Source organism: Monopterus albus, unplaced genomic scaffold (genome assembly GCF_001952655.1).
Source record: "Monopterus albus unplaced genomic scaffold, M_albus_1.0 scaffold1.1, whole genome shotgun sequence".
NCBI classification, from domain to species: Eukaryota; Metazoa; Chordata; class Actinopteri; order Synbranchiformes; family Synbranchidae; genus Monopterus; species Monopterus albus.
The window spans coordinates 6,148,221-6,168,286 of record NW_018127881.1 but is presented as its reverse complement, the minus strand read 5'-3'; the positions used below and the strand labels follow the sequence as shown (position 1 = coordinate 6,168,286).

The following is a 20,066-nucleotide window of genomic DNA, read 5'->3' as shown; positions in this document are numbered from 1 at the left end:
CATCAGTCTTAGAATGCAGATATCTTATGACAAGCTCACAAAGCTGCAAAATGATACTTTTTGCAGTTTTGACTAGATTTTACCACAGAGGTTTAAACATGGGAAACGAGCTTACAGTCATGCTACAGTACAGTAGTAGTTTTCTGAGGCTGTACTTTGGAACAGTGGTGCTTGGAGCTGAGTACTAAAATCAGCCTGTTGCCTACAGTAACAGTACTGACCTGCCAGTGTTTAGCAGGTATAAAGTTTTTACTATTCATCATTTTAGTTTAGTGTCTTACCATTAACACTAGACCCAAAGTACAGCTGAGCTTGATGGGGATGTAATGAGTTTTCACATACATAGTTGAAAGCTTTGACCTGTTGGTGGCAATAAATGGAAAACCATCACAGCCCAGACCAGCTTCAGTTTATGCTAATAATTTCTCCATGGATGTTTTAGGAGAGCTGGGGGAAATCACAATTCCCTTAACTGATCATTCCTTGCTCTTCACTCGACCCAGAAGTTGTTCCAGTCCACCATCCTGAAGGATGTGCCAGGATCCCGTGAAGGGAAAGGACACAAGACACCATCCTTCATGAAGTCTTAATGGAAATCAGTTTGTCAGTGGACGCTTCAAATAGTGGATCACAGAAAGGAACGTCTCGTGTCTTTATAAATGTGTTTCCTGGATTTCTCTTTCCTCCCATTTATTCCTCATATTTTACATGTGAGGGACTTAGGCACAAGGAAAAGACACAAGTGAGGGAAATGTGGGTAAAGTTAAGGGAGTTGAAATTTAACCCTGGATATGGTGCGGCAAGTCCATCAGCCCCAGTGGCCACCCAAGGTACAGCAACAAAAAATGCCCCTTGACAAGAAAAACGTCTGCTGCCCCTTTTCTCCCTGTTGGTTTTCTTGTCACTTACAGTTTTTACAGTCATCACCATAGGGCCTTGTTGACAGTGACACTGTGATCAGCAGTGTCTTTGTGCCAAAGACACCATGTTTTCACATCTGGGTAAAGGGGGAAATGAGTTTAAACTAACTCACTTCTAATAAAAAAATATCTATTTACATTTATCAGGCTAAATGAAGGGGCTCAGTAACAGCAGGAGTCATAGCACACCATGGGATTTTGAAACAACTTACTGTAATTGAGGAGAAAATGAGAAAAACTCAAACAATCAAGCAATGTTTTCTCTTTTGTAGATAGTCGCACTGTAGGGGCTGATTTGAATCTGATGATAATGCAGCATTTTGTTTGTTTGTTTGTTTGTCTGAGTTTTACACAAATGTCATTTTGTTCAAACCTGCTAAGATGCGTGCCAGGATTTCAAACATATCTCTGTGAATTTCTAAGCGCAGATCTCTGCACTATTACAGACCGTTCACAAACATAACCTCTGTGTCGAGGTCTGACTCTCTCCCATGTAACCAAACCTTAGCAAATAGGACACGCATGGATATACAAGCTTTGATCAATACGGACTGGCAGACCTAGTTCCTTCCTCTTCCTATTACTTTCTCTTACTACCTGCTTTCTCCTATCACTCACACGTCCACTTGACTCCCTGGCTAGAGCTCAGGACAGAGAGATGTGGACTTTGCACTGAGCAAAAAGAAAAGACACCTTGTCACATGACATAATGAAGAACTAATGAGCTGTCCAGACCAGCTGAAGTGTTTGTGGCTTTAGCTCTGCTGTTGTGTCCCTCTCCTGGTGGAGGGGACGGAGCTGTTAGTGCGACACTGCCAAGGCGAGTGGAAAGGGAGCGTTGCTGCTGTCGGGTCATCACTGACCACTTCGTCTCTGTGAGCAACGCTGGATTCAGCAGGCTAACAGGTTGTTGGTGGGGGGGCAACATAAGACAGGCATTTAACACGTTTGGTCAATATCACTGATTAAGTTATTCTTATTGAATTTTATTTTGCAGTACATGTGAATCTATGTTAAAACAGTGTTCTCTGACAAATGTTAAATCAATGGGATAACCTTTTTTTTTCAGGCACCTTTTGAAATTCCTGTATATCCCAGTCAAATCAAAGTAATGTATACATTCAGTTTCCCAGCATGTCTTCCAGGTGGTTTCAGCCATATGGTAGGCAAGATGGCATCCAACAATGACACTGTGTCAGCCATAGCTGCAAGCCTCTTTTAGAGCTACCGCACTTTATAATGATTCATAGCAATAGTGATAGCAGCATATACAGCACAGCAGGACTATGTGTTCACTTACAAGCTTGTCAGTTCATTAGAATTGCAATGGGTTATTGAAGGTAAAAACTGCCTTTTTATTACGGAGATCTAATTTTTTTGATGGCTAGACTTGAAAAATGAAGAGATGCATTGCATATTCTTTCCCAGGCAGAGCAGGAACCCACAGCTGAGAAGTCAATTAAAAACAGAAAATACATCAAAGGCTTCTTTCCTTTTCCCTAATTTGAAACAAAGGAGGACCCACTGGCAAGGGCACACAAACAGGTGGTAATCCCTGTCTGCTCATGCACTTGGGTTTGGGGGTGCGTTCTCATTTTCATTCACTTGCTCTTGTTGACTAATTGCCCGACACTATGCAACTCGTGCGTTGACGGTGATATGAGTTCTGAGATGATGCCCAAACCAACCCTTGTCACGCCTTGGACCACAGGGGCTGCATGTGTTACCATGATAAGGCTCATTGCATTTATTTCAAGCTACTCATTAGGAATGTGTGCCTGAAACTCTTTTTCTATGGTGCTCTGAAAAAGATCGAAGCCAGGGGAGTGACGCATACAACTTGTGTAAGGAACACTTACATTTGGAAAATTAGGGGAGAACAGTAAGACTATATTTAAAGTACATCAAATTGAGAGCAGCAATATAAGAGTCACAGGGCTTCTACTGAGCTCCTCATGTCAGGACATAGTCATGACACAATGTTTTGAAACAATGAACATTACAGTAAATCAACTCTGACATGGCATACCAGTTAAAAAATATACCCGAGCGTAGCCTATAGTGAAGCACAGTACAGAGAAATCAGGCCTTTCCATTGTTACAAAGATTCTATCCTTCTTTCTCTTTCACTTTGTCTAATTAGTGAAGGAGAAAGGAAGAATAGCTGTGATGTTGCAAAACTCTGTACAGGGTTGTGGGCTATAAAATACCAAAACAACTTTTGAAAAATTGCACTGAGGTTATAACAGAATAAGTAAGACAAAAAAAATATTCAGGGAGAGCTAAGTTTTCCGTTTTGGAGATGTTTTGTTTTCCGTCATGGAAATAATGTAGTTTGTTGATGATGTGGGTGGCTGCATTTTCTTTCTATGTTGCCGGTATCTATAACAGTGTTACTATTTCTATTACAGAAGTTTGAAGTCCATCCAGAACCAACGGTTAGTGTTGCACACATGGTTTGTGCCGGTGGAGGGGTGTGGATGGCGTTCTCTGAGGGTTCCTCCATTCGTCTATTTCATACCGAAACACTGGAGCTTCTACAGGAAATCAACATCTCATCACGGTCAACACTTCTGAACACTGGTACATGCGCATCACACTTGATGTAAGACCCACATATAGAGGTCAACCTGTCAACCTCTATCTTGCAGAGCAGCAGAGACACTTTTTGTGTATGTGTGTAAAACATCATACAGTTGTTTTTTTAACTTTGTAACAGTTTATTGTCTCAAAATCGTCCACTAGACACATAGTTCACTTTTTTTATGTTTAATATTATTGTATATTTATTGTATAAGAGCAATGAGAGATCGCCAATATAACACTGATAATGCTTTTCTCTCTAGAACAGTATTCATGTTTTGTCCAAGTTGCTCCTTGGGTCTTACACGCTGGGGACTGACCTGAGTAAAGCATGTTCAAAGCCAATATATAGAGCCATGGGGTGAGGGACAGGGTTTAATAATAGAGAAATGAAGTCTTTGAGGAGCAGTAAAATGGCAGCCTTAAAGATTTTCATACTAAGGGTTCCCATGGAAACACTTGTCTTTCTTTAAACGTCTTGTGTCATCTTGCCCACTTTACCAGTTTTTCTCTGCACGTACTGTACCTGCACACTTTCCTCCCTGTTCAGTTCCTATTTTGCTTTCTTTTTGCCCCTCTATGTCTCTCTCACTCCCCATGTTGTCTTTTTCACTCTGCTTTAAAGTCCTTACAGCCCTTGCTTCACTTCTCACTGCTGTCCTCTTAGGATGTTGCTCTTTATTTCCGGTGTGCCTTCCTTTATAATGGTTAAAATTTTTATTTTCCTTTTTTGAGGGAAGAATGATGGTTAAAGAAAAACATTAAACAGTGAAGCGTAACTAAAATTGTCCAATGGTATTAGCTAGAGTACATGTGACTCAGTGTCAGCTTGGCTGTAGCTCATTCAGTACATGTGAAGATTTGATTTGGGGTCCAGGGAGCGGTGTAAATGCATCTGGACTTAGAAAATGTTGCCTTTTTCACTGAGACACAAGACTGCGATTGATATGTTTAGAGCAATACCCAAAGCTGCGGTAGCTCTCCGTCTCATCAGAAAACATACTGGATTTTCTCTTGTGAGTTGTGTAAATGGATAAAAACATGCATGTGTTACAGGCCTAACTTTTCTCTTTTGAAACAAAGTTTCTCTTTTTGTACAAGATGAGACTTTAAGGAGAACAGACTCCTATAGCTTTGGTATCTGGAGAAAACTGGTGACCCAAAGGTCATTTTCACCCACACCCAGTGCTTCCCCTTGAAATATGCAGCAGATTTTAAGGAGGGTGGCAGCCTCAAGGCCTGGCCCTGGGGGAAGTTATGGGGTGAAAAGAATGAGTTGTTCAGCTCCTGTCTTCAGGGTCCACAAAAGGAGGAGGATCTTTGACTTAGGTTCTGCTTTTTTTAGCTCACAAGAGAAAAGAGCATCACCCAGTGCTCTACAACTACAATTACTGCACATGAAATACTGATGGTTTCTCACTATCAGTGGGTCTCTGCTTTCCAATGTTTCTCCTTGACTTATGCTAGGACATGCAATACTGATATACTCCCTAATCCTCTCCCCTTAATGTGATTTATACTCAACAGGGAATTCGGGCTGCAGTAAACAACACAGAAGTTTCTGAGGCAGAAAAAAGTGCTGATCTCTTCTCTACTAATGTCTTTAATAGTTCTGTCCTTAGGGTGAAAAAATAATATTCCAAAATAAAGTCCTCAGTGACATATCACAAGGAAACATTTATCTTTGGAGACATCTTCTTTTTAAGGCAAATACTAGCGCCCACGATAAACCCATGACACACTGCAGAGTGTGTGCATTGCTGCAAAAACTGGAGGTGCAAGATTGCTGGAGGTTAAGCTATATTCCCTTAATCTCAAGTGCCTTTGTCATTATCCCTCTTTATCACTGTTCTTAAAGACAATGCCTGGTGCCCACATCTTCTGACTTAATTCCAGATTTCATGGTAACCCAAGAGTGGGTGTTCATGAGCATCTCTCTTTCCCACTTAAGCTCTCTAACCAAAGTACAAATAGACTCTGAGGCAATGTGAGCAGGTGGCAGACAGTTTCAAGATAAAGGCTGTTTTTGCCAGTGCCTCACTCACTGCTGTGACCCTCCGAGGTTTGCGCCTAAAGGCTCCCTCTTTGCTGAATGCACCTCCCTGCTCCGCCTCCCTTTCCTCTTATACACATAGCATCAGCTTCCTACTAGGGATGAGTCATTGCTACACAGTGAAATGATTTAATTGATCGTGCTGTTGAGCCACTCATGCAAATTGTCATAATCTAAGCATGGCACAGAACAAACATGTAAATACAGCTACACATACAAATGAGCATTCTCTTAGTTGTGATCACATGAGTGTTGATGTAATTCCATTATGGTTGCCATGGATATTATGGTAAATGGCTGTCTAGATAATTAGGCCACAATGGGAGCCAAGAGCTGAGGGACTGCAGAAAGAACATAAAAATAAATCCACGACAATGTTTTTCACCCCTTTGTTAACTGGAAACAAAAGATGTGCATGTATAATAGGAGCGTGCAGTTCCTCTAATCACTAGTGCAGTGCTATGAAAACAGCTCAGCAATGGAAAATTTCACAGCAGAAAATGTGCTGATTCTACTCCCTCACAGAATGTAAAAAGAAAACTTTATCCAAAGAAAATCAATGTTCAAACTCAGCCCAAGGAAAAAAAATCATCGTGAATTACTTTGTCATGCTAACAGAGAACCTCAGTCAGCACTAATACCAACTTGCTATATATCATCTGATCTGAGTAGTTACGGACAAGAATAAAACAAACAAACCTACCAGCAAATGAATGCAACACTATCAACAGTATGTTTGAATCACAGGGCTATCTGTCACAGGGCTGACACTCAGAGACAAACAACCACACACACTCCTACAGGCAATTTAGTCAACCTAAGCTGCATGTCTTTAGACTGTGGGGGGAAGCCGGAGTACCTGGAAAGAACCCACACAGGCACAGGGAGAACATGCAGACTCTGCACAGAAAGGCCACAGGTCGGCCTGGGTTCGAACCCAGAACCTTCTTGCTGTGAGGTGACAGAGCTAACCACTGTCACTGTGCCACCCAGCTGTCTGTACTACGTACAGAAAAATGAAAGTTGTTTTTTTCTGACCTCAAGTGGTTTAATGTCTCATCTCTTTGCAGTGGTGCACAGTAAGTCAGGATCCTGTAACAAAAGTGTTGGACGTGGTTACAACAAAGCACATTTCTAAGAAGGTGAACAATGAAACGTTTCTTCCCACCAGAGAGGGCAACAATACGCTGCTTTTCAGCCGGAATAGTTTTCAGTTGTTCTGAATGATTAGACCTATTTTCACATTTAAGCCGGATGACACAGAACTAGAACACACTAGAACAATATATGGAAAAATATATGTTTATAAAGGTCAGAAAGATGTCAGCCCAGCACTGACAGTACACACCCACTCAGGCCTATGAAGAGATCTGAGCGATCAACTAAAATTCCAGACACCTGTGTGGGTGTAGAGACTTGTTTATGAGGAAGGATTATAATGTCTGTGTTTATATTACCTTTAGAGATGGTTTCTGCGTGTTGGTTTTACTGTACACTGTGCAGTTGGAGGTGAAAACTCTGAAGCTCAATATTTCAAAACCATTCAGATGTCAAACAGAAATGTATTATACAAAGTTTCTTGTTTCCAATGCTGGGCTTTGTGCTGAGAGTTTCTTTTTCAAATGGATCAGCTAGAGCCCTAGGTGTCTGAGCTGGGCATGTGTCAAGCTTGTTAAATACAAATTGATCACAGAGCTTACACCTTACCCAAAGCTAACACTGATATCCAACAATAAAAATATTGCTCCTTTTTTCTGTCATGCTAGGTCTGAGTAGGTCATTTCTAAAATACAGCAATAATAAAATCAACAAAGGGTCAAACAGGCCATCCAGGTAGTAAAAGTTGGATCATTTTGAAAAGTGGGGGGGTAATCTGTTATTCTTTCAGAAGGTACCTTAATCTGTTGTAGACTTGAGCTGTCATTCTGTAACAAACTATGTTCAATTTTCGGTTCGTGTTTTCTGTATCGCAGGTCAGAAGAGCATGCGAGTCACGAGTCTTCTGATTTGCCAGGGTCTGTTATGGGTGGGCACTGCACAAGGTGTAATTATCACTCTTCCAGTTCCCAAACTGGAGGGCATCCCCAAAATAACAGGTATGGATCTGTGTGGGGCGGCTGGCTGTGACTGAACAGGCTCTCGAGAGGTCAAAAGAGCGGCAGAGAGGTTTTTTTCATAATGTAAAATTACTCTGCACTGCCCATTATTGAGGTTGCACTTCACATTTTTCTTGTAGCTTTGGGAGTCAGTGCAAATATTATCAGGCAGGCAACACACAAATCATCCTGTATATATATTATTGCAAGGTAATTTAAAAACTTCTTGGCAATTTTTTGTTTACTATGCCAAGTGAATGAGGTCATTAGTTTCCCACTTGCCCAAACTGTACTATATGACCATCTTTTTCTAGGCAGGTTATTGAATAATATATAAATACACCCATAACTATAAACACCTAAATGACTGCTACAGGTGTGATTTATGATAAATAATTACAGATAACAGTTAATGACATATGGTATTATCTGTGGAAACCCTTCTATAATAATATGCTTTAACTGATGTTACAGTGACTTAAACCCAGCCCAGCAGAGATGTATAATATGTTTTCTCTCTCTTAAATATTCTGTCTGCCTGATTCTGACAGGAAAGGGAATGATCTCTCTCAATGCCCACTGTGGGCCTGTGGACTTACTGGTAGCCATCACTAGTGCCCTGTCTCCTGAACTGCTGAAAAGGGATTCTGTTGGCGATGGCCCAGACTCTGCCTGTGGAGCCGAGGACCGCAGCGACACTTCCTCTCAGGAATCCCTCCAGCAGTCCAACTCCTATCAGGGAGAGGGGATGGGCAAAGGGCGCGGCATTCTGCTACAGTACAAGCTGCGCTCCACAGCAGGATTACCTGGCCGTCCGTTAACGGCGCAGGGCGATGAGGCATCAGATTCCTCCCTGGAATCTCTAGAGCACAGCGTGGAAGACGGATCTATCTATGAGCTCAGTGACGACCCAGAAATGTGGGTTAGGGGGCGTCCCTGTAAGAGGCAGACAGGGCACAAGGACAAGGTGATCTCTGCAGCGGTTATCTCTGGAGGTAGGGGTTTCCGTAGACTGAAGGAAGGCACGGCAGCAGGTACTGGGATGAGTGGGGAGGGTTTAGAGAATATTCTTATGGTATGGCAGCTCCCACTGACAGTGTGATATGGAAAAATAAATTGCAAGGTGATGTGTATTCATAGATGTCTGCTTAGCTTAGTCTCAAATCACCTTCTCCATAAATTTAAGGGATTGGTCTGTATGATGAGAACATATTGCCACTGTTACAGAACTTGACATCTTATGATTTAGCCTGTGGAATAAGGAAACGAAGACATGTTGTTTACAAGAGGTACCGTCAGCCCATAGGACGATTTTGTTCAGGAGTTTGCATCATCTTCTTCCCAACAGTAGCAATTTATTCTATGATTATTATGATCAGGTTCCTCTTCCCAACTTAGTTAGGATTGATTTGCCTCAATTTAATCTCATCATTGCTGCATGTGGTCTGCCACATTTTTGTGTGAAGGACTTTTGTGAGTGCCCATGGACAGCATGCCTTTGAGTGGCTGCCTTTGTTGAATCTGCTATGCTCTGCAGAGGCAGAGATGGACATCTTTTATCTGATCCAATGGGAGAGATCCCATCTGTTCAGAGTTGAAAACTGGGGACTACCATCGCATCACAAGGCACATTAGCATCACTTTATTAGCTTTGCCAGTCTTTCTCTCATCCCATACGATGTGAATGTATGATAGCTTCTGGCTCAGAACTGAATTTATGTCCTCTACATGCAAGAATTTCTTTTCTGTTGCAAAAATAAGTATTGGTTATGAGAAATGAGACACCACCTGGACCTGAAAATGCCTTTGTTGGTCAAAGGAAAGCAAACTGGGGGGAAATTTCTGAGATCTAAGAGGTTATGCTGTAATTATTACAGATTTACTTGAAAAGTTTTGCTGCCATCTTTCAGAGTATTATGTTGCTAATGCCAGATATCTCTTTCATTATTCACTATGATCTATCAGTTAGCTCAAATAGACGTGTGCACAGGCTTGTTTATACATAGCTACCAACCAGCCACACATCAGAAGCAAAATGCTCTAGACAAGCGACAAAATAAAAGTGGTGCAGCTGTGCAAACTGCCAATGGCTAATGAACATACCAGCCTACCTAAGAGAATCACCAGTTAGCCTGTTTATATGCATGTTCATTTTCAATAATATACAAGATGATTTTTATTAAATGTGGTGTTTTACAGAACATAGCAAAAGTTTGTATTACATTAAACAGGCACTGATGTGTTGTATTACCTGTGGTATTATCCAGAAGCTTTGTCCCATCAACACTTGTGTTCATGCTAATAATTGGTAAATATTTGGAGTTTAATGCAAGCATCAATATTTTATGATTAGGATGTGATGATTCTTATAAACAGCTTGTCATCCCTGTTGGGTGGAAACACTGACAATGGTGGACATGGTGTCACTACTTCCCTCCACTATGCAAAAGTGAAGCCAAAATGCCATGAATACGGCAGCTGCCATTTTGCATTTATGCAACCAGTAGTAACCAGAAGTGGAGTGACAGTATCGGACCGCCAGTCAAAGCTGTCAAATCAACTGAAAAAAAAAACCCTTTCATATAATCAAATAGCCTTTTATAAACAAACTTACCAGAAAAATGACCACTTGTACACACATCCGAGTGATAATATCTACCAAAAACACAGAAATCACCTTTTTGAAAAATCTATTTGAATTGCACTTTGACTTTTTAGTTTGGCTCATGACCCATCCACTAACATGGAGGAGGTGGGATTTATGACCTATACTGCAGCCAGCCACCAGGGGGCGATTGACTTTTGGTGGCATGACTTCTGGGAGCTCTCGGCCTGTTCGTTGTTTATACAATAGGTGGGTGGAAACCTCCCATCTTTATCTTTGATGGTTTTTGCAGATCAAAAATGATATGGCCTTGCTTTAACCTGATTTCATTAATATAGAAATGCATTGTCACTACGCTTTACACAGGTTGTTCTTTTTTTTTACTTGTGAAATAACAAGATAATGGAACAACATGATTTGTGTATATCAACAGCAGTATGTTGAAACAGACTTGATATGAGAAGCACTCAGTGGTACAATGTGTAATACTGTGAAGATTTTGTTTCATAGCATCTTAATTCAAAGTTATAGTAGCATTGGCAGGGGTTTGAACAAGGACTATTGCCAAATGACATCTACAGACGGGTGATAAATGAAAGGAAAACCCATATAAATGAATAGATGACAGGATGACAGTGCCCCCATCCACAGGGTACGACGGGTCAGTGAACGGTCTGATGAGTATGAAAATGATGGATGTTGGATCGACATGTTAGACAGTGTCTCCACTATCATCAAAATACCAAACGAGGGAATATCTTTTGGAAGAATGGTGTTCATCCCTCCAGTAGAGTTCAGAGGCTTGGCGAGTCAGTGCCAAGGTGAAGCTGTTCTGGTGGCATGTGGTGGCCCAACAGCTCACTGAGGCACTTTATGTTGGGTTTTCCTTTCATTTGTCACCTTTCTGTGTCTTGCAGACAAACCCAAGACCATACTTTACAGTTATGTTTTCCACAGGGTGATGACACAGTAGGTGAGGAAACGTAAGTGTCCCCCTGTGAACACAGCTTTGTGGTTTTTCAATAGACCAAGCGATGGGGAATGTTATGGTCCAGTATATCAGTTTCCTCCTCCTACATCTCTGCTCAGCTCTTCCACCAAACATGGATTCTCGACTTATCCCTTCATCACAGTTGAAGCAAAAAGTTCATGTTCTGTATTTCCCTGAGGCACACCAAGGTTTATTTTCTCCCCACAGCTGAAATTCTAAAGCAGTTAAACATCCTGCTGTCAGCCAAAATCATTCAAGAAAAATATGATGTCCTCAGATGCTTTCATCTAAATGTAAATCTCAATGTCACGTGAGAAATGTTTAATCTAATTCCTGTGAGATTCAGTGTGGCTGGAACCACAACCCCCTCATGGTCATTACAGAAATTGTTTGTTCACCTTTACTCGGATGAGCGTCTATACCTGCTGCAGCAGCTGATGAAATATGCTTTACAAACGCTGTCGTGGAGAAGTTTCAATAGTGTAAACGTATGTTGACCTTTGATGGACATTGACTCATCCATTTCATTTGCTTACACTACATGTGTACAGGTATTATCCATGCACTGAATATTAATACTCACTAATGAACCTACTGTACTACTAATTAGAACTGTTACTGTACTAATTAAACCTATATTCCCTTTTGTAAAGGAACAGTGTTGATAGTCACAGTTTATTTTTCTGTTGTGTTCTATATGGTTAATTAAAAATAAGATCTTACTTTTGGCCTTCTCAGTAATTCTGTGCTGTTTATTCAGATCCCCATTAGCTGCCACCGAGGAAGCAGCTACTCGTCTTGGAGTCCAAAAAAACATGTACTCCACAAGATAATTGCTAAGATCTGGGAACATGGTGACAAAGTCTGACAAGGCAAGAAATACAGTCAAATGATCATACACGTTCTAAACAAGCATCTTGATTAGCCAGATTTATTTGGAAGGGAGAAAATAGGAACATTATTCTTATTGCTCAGACTGTATATTGTAAACATCTGTCACTGTTCACAGACCTACTTGCAAGCTCAACTTTGATGCACCACGCTCGCTGTAGCTGTGTGCTCTCCGTTTTCCTGTGCAGTGAAGCATTGCTGCTGACATAATGGGTTCATTCACCTTTAGTTTTACCACCTACAAGTGTTGGGTTGTTTACAACCTGTGTGATCACCTGACTGCTGTGTTTCTTGACCTGTCAAACTTTGTTGTAACAGTGTTGTCAGATCTCAGTTTGGTGAGTAAAATACAGTATTTCCATAAATGAAATTATGTAACGACCATCACATTTTGGTACAGTACGTTGATGTTACATGTCTAAGCATTGTCTAAGAAGCTTATGTGAAATTAAAAGCATGTTTAAATAGTTTGAGTTTGGTCTTTTTTAACTGATTGAGAGTGATGATGATCATCAAACATACATTCATTTAGTTAGAAAAATACTCTGTGTTGTATTTTACTATTTCTCTGTGACTCAGCAAAAAAAAGAAAAATCTTTGATAATGTCATTTGGATTATTTCCCACTTTTCTGGTGTTTGGTTATGCAAAGTACAATAACTATACCTCTACATCTGTTGGAAGCCAGTGCTAAAAGGAAGAAAAATAATGTTTTTGTTGTGTAAAAGATACAGAGATGGAAACTAACTCGGATATAATGCCCCTAAATTTTGAACTCAGCAGTGTGTAAACTTCTATACACTATTCTCCAGACAAACACAGGCCAGTTTTATTGGTTTTTCATTGCTTTCTTAACAGTATCATTTTTAGAAGTTGATTGAATGTTACAAAATATAAAATAAAATGTTGACTAACCCTTTTGTTAAAGTACAAAAGCAATGACAGAGTCAGTTAGAGGAAAAAGTTCCTCAAATTGACAGTTTTTTTTGTCAATTACAGGTTCTGCAGTTTCTTTGAGTGCAGTGTTTGAGTAAAGTTAAATGATAACCATTGAGCGTTGCTCTTCACTTTCAAACTAGGTGGAGTGCCAGAGGCTTAGGTCATCGCTAGCACAACACACTTCAGGGAGACAGGCGGGGTTGTTACACACTGCGATTGAAAATGCTTTGGGAAAACCCTACCATTTCCCATCCTGCTCTGACTCTGCCTATCTTTATTTTTCTCTTTCATTGTGTTTTCTTTGTCCCCTTCCACATGTGTCAAAGAAGCATGGAATACAGATCCACAGTCATAGTAAGCTAGTAATCATAGTATCATAGTAAGAAATTAACTGGGGTGCCATTTCCTCATGAGCAATAATCAGGCCAATGTGAGCCTTTGGCCTTTGGCTGACAAGTTGCATTTGGATCTTTCTGTTCCTACTGATTCCACGTGGAGTAGTCAGGCCATATAAACACCCCCCTTTGGTGCTGACAGTGTTAGATAAAGGGTCATGGGGCGGGGGCAGTGGGGCTGTACATCCACTGAAGTGAGTCTCAGCAGTAGTCTGCAGCAGTGGTTCCAAAATGGTGTGCGCAGCACACTGGTGTAACGTGGGGCAAGTCCAGGTGTGTCATGGGATTTTATGACAACCATACATTACTATTGCAATATACAACTATACAAAGAGCTATGAATTCATTTTTAATTTACTATTTCTGTACTTTGGACACACTCATTTCCTAATTCAGAGGCAAATCCTAAAGCCTAAATGAATTTCCAAACAAAACAAAAATAAGAAAGAAACAAAAAGAACTTTCAGTAGATGGTATCGTGACAGCTATCTGTCTTATGGTTTCAGCCCGAGTGTGTCATCTGTCTGGAGAAGTTAGCTAATGCTAATGTGGTGCCAAGCGAGCTGAAGAGGCGCTTGGAAACCAAACATCCCTTCTACATTGAGAGAGACGTGGCCTACTTCAAAAGAGCACGGGATCTGCACCACAGGCAGCGACACTCTTTATGGCCCTGTGTGAAATTGTCTGATAAGGTGATGGAAAACTATATGCTAGTGGAGCTTATTGCAAAGCAGAAGAAACCTCATGGTAGCGGAGACACTCATCCTCCCCACTTGCAAAAAAAATATAAAAAATTGCAGGTGTCATGCTGTTGACATATGTATTTACTTTTTATAAGCAAGTTAGCTTTTATTCCCAGTGCATCTCTCTTCTCTGTTTGGCCTGTAAGGAGTGATTACATCTTGATGCTTCCCTCTCATGCCACATCTACCACTCCTCCCTCACTCACTTTTTTTGTCAGTAAATAAAAATAAACATTTATAGACTGATTGTATAGAGGGATTTTTCATGGATATGAATACAGGTGTGAGATTTTGGCTTGTCCATTGGTTTGCCTAGAGGACAAAAGCTTGAAAACCACTGGTCTACAGGAAATTAGCAGGAAGAGGTCAATGCTACAATACATTATAAAAGAGCAGCTAAACAAGTGAAGTCAGAAGGAGGTTCAGGTGCGTATAGCAACACTGAGATAATTACAATGCATCTTGTTTTATATACTGTAAATCAACTTGAGGTTGCGTATGAAAAAAGTGTATGAACACAACCACAGGCAGGGCTTTTAAATAAATTTACATTAGTATCTTTCCTACTCATGCAATGATGCAGTTAGATATCCACAACACTAAAAATTGCATTCTCTGCCATTATTATGCCTCCTCATCCTCTGTGGATCTCTGTAATCTAGGCTTTGTTTACTTGCACTCCTTTCAGTTTGCTGCAAGCTCTCATTTACTCAAGATTTTTGGCTCAAAGATGTTATCGGGAGAGCACCAATACACAAACCAACACCCAGCAAAACAATGTGAATCACACTGCTACAGTCGGCTGCTGAGAGGGTCCATAAAACTCCTGGGAGAATTGAGAATGTAACAGTGATCTGATAAAGTGGTGCTGAATTGCGACTTGTACCTGGGTCAGCAGTAGAACACATCCTTGCCTAGAAGCAAAATGAGAGGCCAAAATGCTGCGCAAGCATTTCACTGTGAAGACTCAGACAGTATAGGGCATAAATATGGGTGCTTTTTCTGGTGAGACTTCACAAACCCCCTTTTATAAACCTTTCTATAGATATTTTCTGCCAATTAACCCTGCTCCAGGAGAGATTTGCCTATCTCAAGCCCCAGCTTTGCGCCTGTGCAGCTTGCGGCGTCACTCTCCCTACGTCTCAGGTATAATTTGCATGCCTCGGTCGAGGCTAAACTGAGGCGGATGAAGCATTGCAGTTTGAAGGTCTCCCTGCTTTATCTGCCGACTCCTAAAAGCCAGGCATATTTGCATTGGTTTTCATTTCCGCAGGCTTGGCAGTACGAATGATAAAGGAAGAAGAGCACACTGTACAAACCTTGCTTAACAAAGGAGGCTGTAAATGATTTGCATATGGAGAATGCAAGGATAAGGCCCACACAGGGCTGATTCGGGTGTTATTATCACCCTCCATCAAGACTTGGAGCTGATGCCTGTCGACATCCGGTGCACAGGCGCACAGAGAGGGATAGCGTCACTTCTTGGTGTCCCGTGTGGCTGTCTCCTTGGCAAAGTTTGTCTTGAGACTGACTTGAGAGTGCTGTCACTGCTGCTTACAGGTATGTTTTATTTACTACGTTTTAATCATGCAAAACATTAATGAAATTTTGATCACTGTACATTATTCAACATGTCCCCTAGGAGACGGGTCTGTTCAGTGTCTGTACTGAATAGTTATTGTCTCCCCCAGTGTTTATCTCCATCTGTTTAGTGAAGAGATAGTGGAAATAAATGTAGTGCTTTGTAGGACTGGTGTCTGAAATGTTTTACCTTCCTTTAGATAAGGCATTATCCTTTATTTTTGCAGTCTGTAAAATCATAATAGGCATAGTGCAGCTGAGCCATTTTATAGGCAATTTCCTCACAATACTCCCATCCCTACTTCTTTTTTACAGTTATACTGTATGTATAAACATGCCAGTTTTACATGCGCTGCCCTTCCTCTCTCCTGCAGTGTTTTATTTTCTAAGACTGTTTGGGCCTTTGAAGGGTGACCTTCAATTCATATATCTATTGCTATAACTCTCTACTACTATCTCAGTGGGACCTTTGTGGAGAAGATAAAATTTCTTTTTATGTCTTGCAGTGAATCAAGTCACTTCCATGCCAACATTTCTCTGACTATTCTAACTAAATGAGAATGTTAGCATTCAGGTCTGCTCTTTCTCCTTTTTGCATCCCCAGTGAATTTGGACACCAGCCAGAGAACATTTCAAAGGTAAATAACGTGTTGAATGTGGCTCTAACCCGACTGCATTTCACTAGAGAGGAAAAATAAGACTTGAATCATTTTCGGCATCAAAAACAACAGCTTCTCATCTTTGCTTTCACCATCTGCCTGTGTGACATGCTGATGTAATACTTGCATCACCTGCATCTGAGTGTTCACATGCATGCTGAACGATATTCATTTTAGGGCCTGTTTTTGATGATGTCTCCATCAATGTTTCCAGTATTTGGACTCACAGCAGTTTGGTTCAGTTTAGTCTTTTTCCTTCTCTCTTGTCACTCCCTCCTTTGTTGTCTTGCTCTCACTCTTATACTTTCTTCAACAGCTCCTTGTCCATTTCTCCTTGTTCGCTCACTCCTGCCCCTTCATCCTCCCTGAGGGAAGCGCTGTACAGTACCTTTTGTGCCTGTTGTCCTCAGCATGACAGATGGAGCCTATTTAAACATATTTTCATTGTATTATGGTAAATAACTCAGCCATGTTTTATAATACTGTTCCCAAAACAGTGCTAGGTTGCAAGACGGAGTAATACCACCATCTTGTCATGGGTTTAATATACTGTGTGCTGATTGTATCTCTGTATCTTTGATTTAGTTATAGGTTTTCAGTGAGCTGCAATGTGTCAAGTGTTTTGATTGCACTAGTCAACTTCGAGTGAAGCATAAAAAAGAGCTCTGACACCAGTTAATCAAGTCTGAGTTCTGCTCTTACAGAAAGGGAGTATGACTAAGTAATGAACTTTTTCCACAAAGCATCAGACCTCACAACCACATACACCGACCAGTTAAGATCCTTGGTTTTTCAATGGTATAGAAAATCAATATCAGTGGTGGCAGGTATGATATTCATTCAGAACACACTCTCTCTCTCTCTCTCTCTCTCTCTCTCTCTCTCTCTGGATAAAAAGAGAATAGGAGCTTTGGCTTTGCAGGAAGCTTGGCAGCTTAGATGCTGTCTGTTTTATAGGGTGGACAGCCGCAGTAACCAATGATGACAGTTTCTATTTTTATACCCCTCATTCCTCTGAGAGAGAATCAGAAATCCAACACTGTCACAGCCGCTGGCTGGAACAGGAAGGATTCCTGTTTAGAAACTATAGGATAGGAAAGGTAGGTGATTTAGGCACTAACAACAAATCATAATTATCTGTAACTGGTCAAATGCTATGAGGGGGTGTTGTATTTCATTTACATTGTGGTGTCCATTAGCAACTTTAGACAAAGGTGTTCTCAAGCTGAAGCCAAGTGCATGATTCAGGTCCAGTAGTGCGCATCTCAGGACATACTTTCAGGATACACAGTTGACAGTGTTCATAAAACATGGTAGCCTTTTAGATGATGTCATTCAACCTTCAAATGCCCAACACGATTTCAAATGATACTGGAAAGTCACTGAAGAGCAAATGATCGGTACAAAGTGGGTAATAGTATAATAATTATTTTTCATGTTGTAGATAGGGACTGTGTAAAGGTTATGGTCTGCATCTATATGACAAAAGCATTTTAAGTTTTACCTTATGTCATGATGAGCTAAAGGTTGGGTTTAGAGCTAATGTTAGGCTTCAGGAGTAGGTGGTTCAGGCATCATATAAGGACCTCCCTTTGGAGGTCTTCAGGGCATGTCTAACTGGTAGGAGACCCTGGGGCACACCCAGAACACGCTGGAGAGATTATATATCTCATCTGGGCTGGGAACACCTCAGAGTCCTGCTGGAACATGTCGCCGAGGAGAGGGATGTCTGGACTACCTTGTTGAAGCTGCTGTCACCATGACCCAACCGTGGATAAACAGGAGATAAAGGCTGGATGGATATATTATATCCAGAGGTGTTCCTAATTTTCTGACCCTCTCATGTATGAAGCTGAGGAGGACAAAAATATACAGACACCTCTGAATATAATGTTGTCCAGTACAACAGCAACTTTAACTATATCCTCATTAATAAACATGACAATTTCACTAAAAGCTGAAACAGATTGAGCTTCATGAACAGATGTTAAGGTGGAAGCGTTGCATTGAAGTGCATACACTTGTACAGGTGGCCAATGACTGTACTATGCTGTACATAAGTAACTTTCAACTTCTAAAACTGATTTCAAATCATATTTATGACAGAACATTTTAGTAATGACAAATATGAGCCAATTCTATTTTAGACTGATTTCATTTAAATTGATCTTTATCCTCTTAGCCTGTCTCCATGTTGCTGTAGCGTGTTCATGTGTCCAGGATAATAAAGTTTTTCCACATTTCATGTTACTTTTTCATTTGTTACAAAAGCACTTTCTATCTTGCAGAGTGGCATCTGTCAAATATTACTGTTAAGTCTAGTCAGTGGAGACACCCACTACCACTCTGCATCACTTCTGAAGGACTGTCCTCGGTCAGTGTGCGCTGTGAACACTCGAAAGAGAAGGTCAAGCTCAAAATACAGGAACAGGAATTCAGACAGTGCTCTCAGTTCATGAACAATCAGCCTCACTGAAGTTTGTTGCTGATGTACAAACCACTGCCCACTGATACCACTTTTCAGACACACCCTTCATTTTCACACTTACAATAATAGGACAGGTATGAAAACAGTATTATGTCAAACTAGTTGTCAACAAAATACATACAGTGCTCTGCTTTCATTGTTTTGTACATATCCCAGCACAGTCTTTGATATCCTTGTTTTGAAACAGATGGGACTGGCTGGTTTTTTCTCATCGCTTGAGGTAGTTGTCACAAACTACATCAAATTGGACCACGCAGACAAATAAAACAGCGGTTACTGAAGCGATTATGCTGTTGTCACATTCTGAAGTGTTGCTGTATTTGTCAGAATCTGTGAGATTTTTTTTGTCTCATCACTGTTACAGGATTACCCAGCTGGGATATGTAGCAGGTTTAACTAAACAGTTCACTATGCTAGTGCCTCAGAATAACCATACAGATGTGGGGAGCCCAGCTCACATTTGAGAAATTAGGTGACAAAATTGAATAAACTCCATGCCCTGAGGAGGCTTTGTTGTGATATCAACAACCCTGGTGGCAGAAGGTAGAAAGTAATCTTACAGAGTATAAATGCCGGAGACAGAATGTGTTTACACTTTAAATTGGTCGGCGTGTTTAAAGTTTATTGCTCATACAAGATGAAAAGCTCAGCGAGAGCATGTCAGGCACTGTTAAAGCATTTCAAAAACATTATTTAAGGCTCTCCATTACTGTAGATGGGAATTCTGCATGCTGAACAAGCTGGAGTGAGAACAGCAGAGTAAATATACTTTTTATCAGTATTAAAACCTGGTCTTAGTTTTCCTGTGAGGCTCGATAAAAACAACATGATATTGTATTCTCTTGTTTATAAAGTTACAAAAAGCAGCTAAATGCACATTTAGTAGAGCACTAGAATGTCTTTTCACTAGGGTTGCAAGTCAAATTCCATTTTTACCCTTGTTAGTGGCATATTGTAGCTGTAGGGACAGCAGGGAAATACGAGCATAAGCATGAAATTTATTGCCAAGTATTATCAAAAATACAAGGAATTTGACTCCAGCCCAATGGCCCCTGATGTGCACAACAATATAAAGTTGTTGCACAGTGATGTGTACAGCGTCCTGCTGTACCCTTAAACATGG

The 20,066-nt window shown here is 40.7% G+C and overlaps 1 protein-coding gene across 1 annotated transcript in view; it reads left to right on the top strand.

Moving 5' to 3' along the window:
- Nucleotides 1-11,082, top strand: part of LOC109955477 (rho guanine nucleotide exchange factor 10-like protein) — a 77,586-nt gene extending 66,504 nt beyond the window's left edge. The window contains exons 18-20 of the mRNA XM_020591703.1: nt 3,332-3,503; nt 7,530-7,652; nt 8,204-11,082. Coding sequence (XP_020447359.1) covers nt 3,332-3,503; nt 7,530-7,652; nt 8,204-8,754 — 846 coding nt within the window. The 3' untranslated portion in view covers nt 8,755-11,082. The remainder of the gene's footprint in view (nt 1-3,331; nt 3,504-7,529; nt 7,653-8,203) is intronic.
- Nucleotides 11,083-20,066: the final 8,984 nt, after the last annotated feature.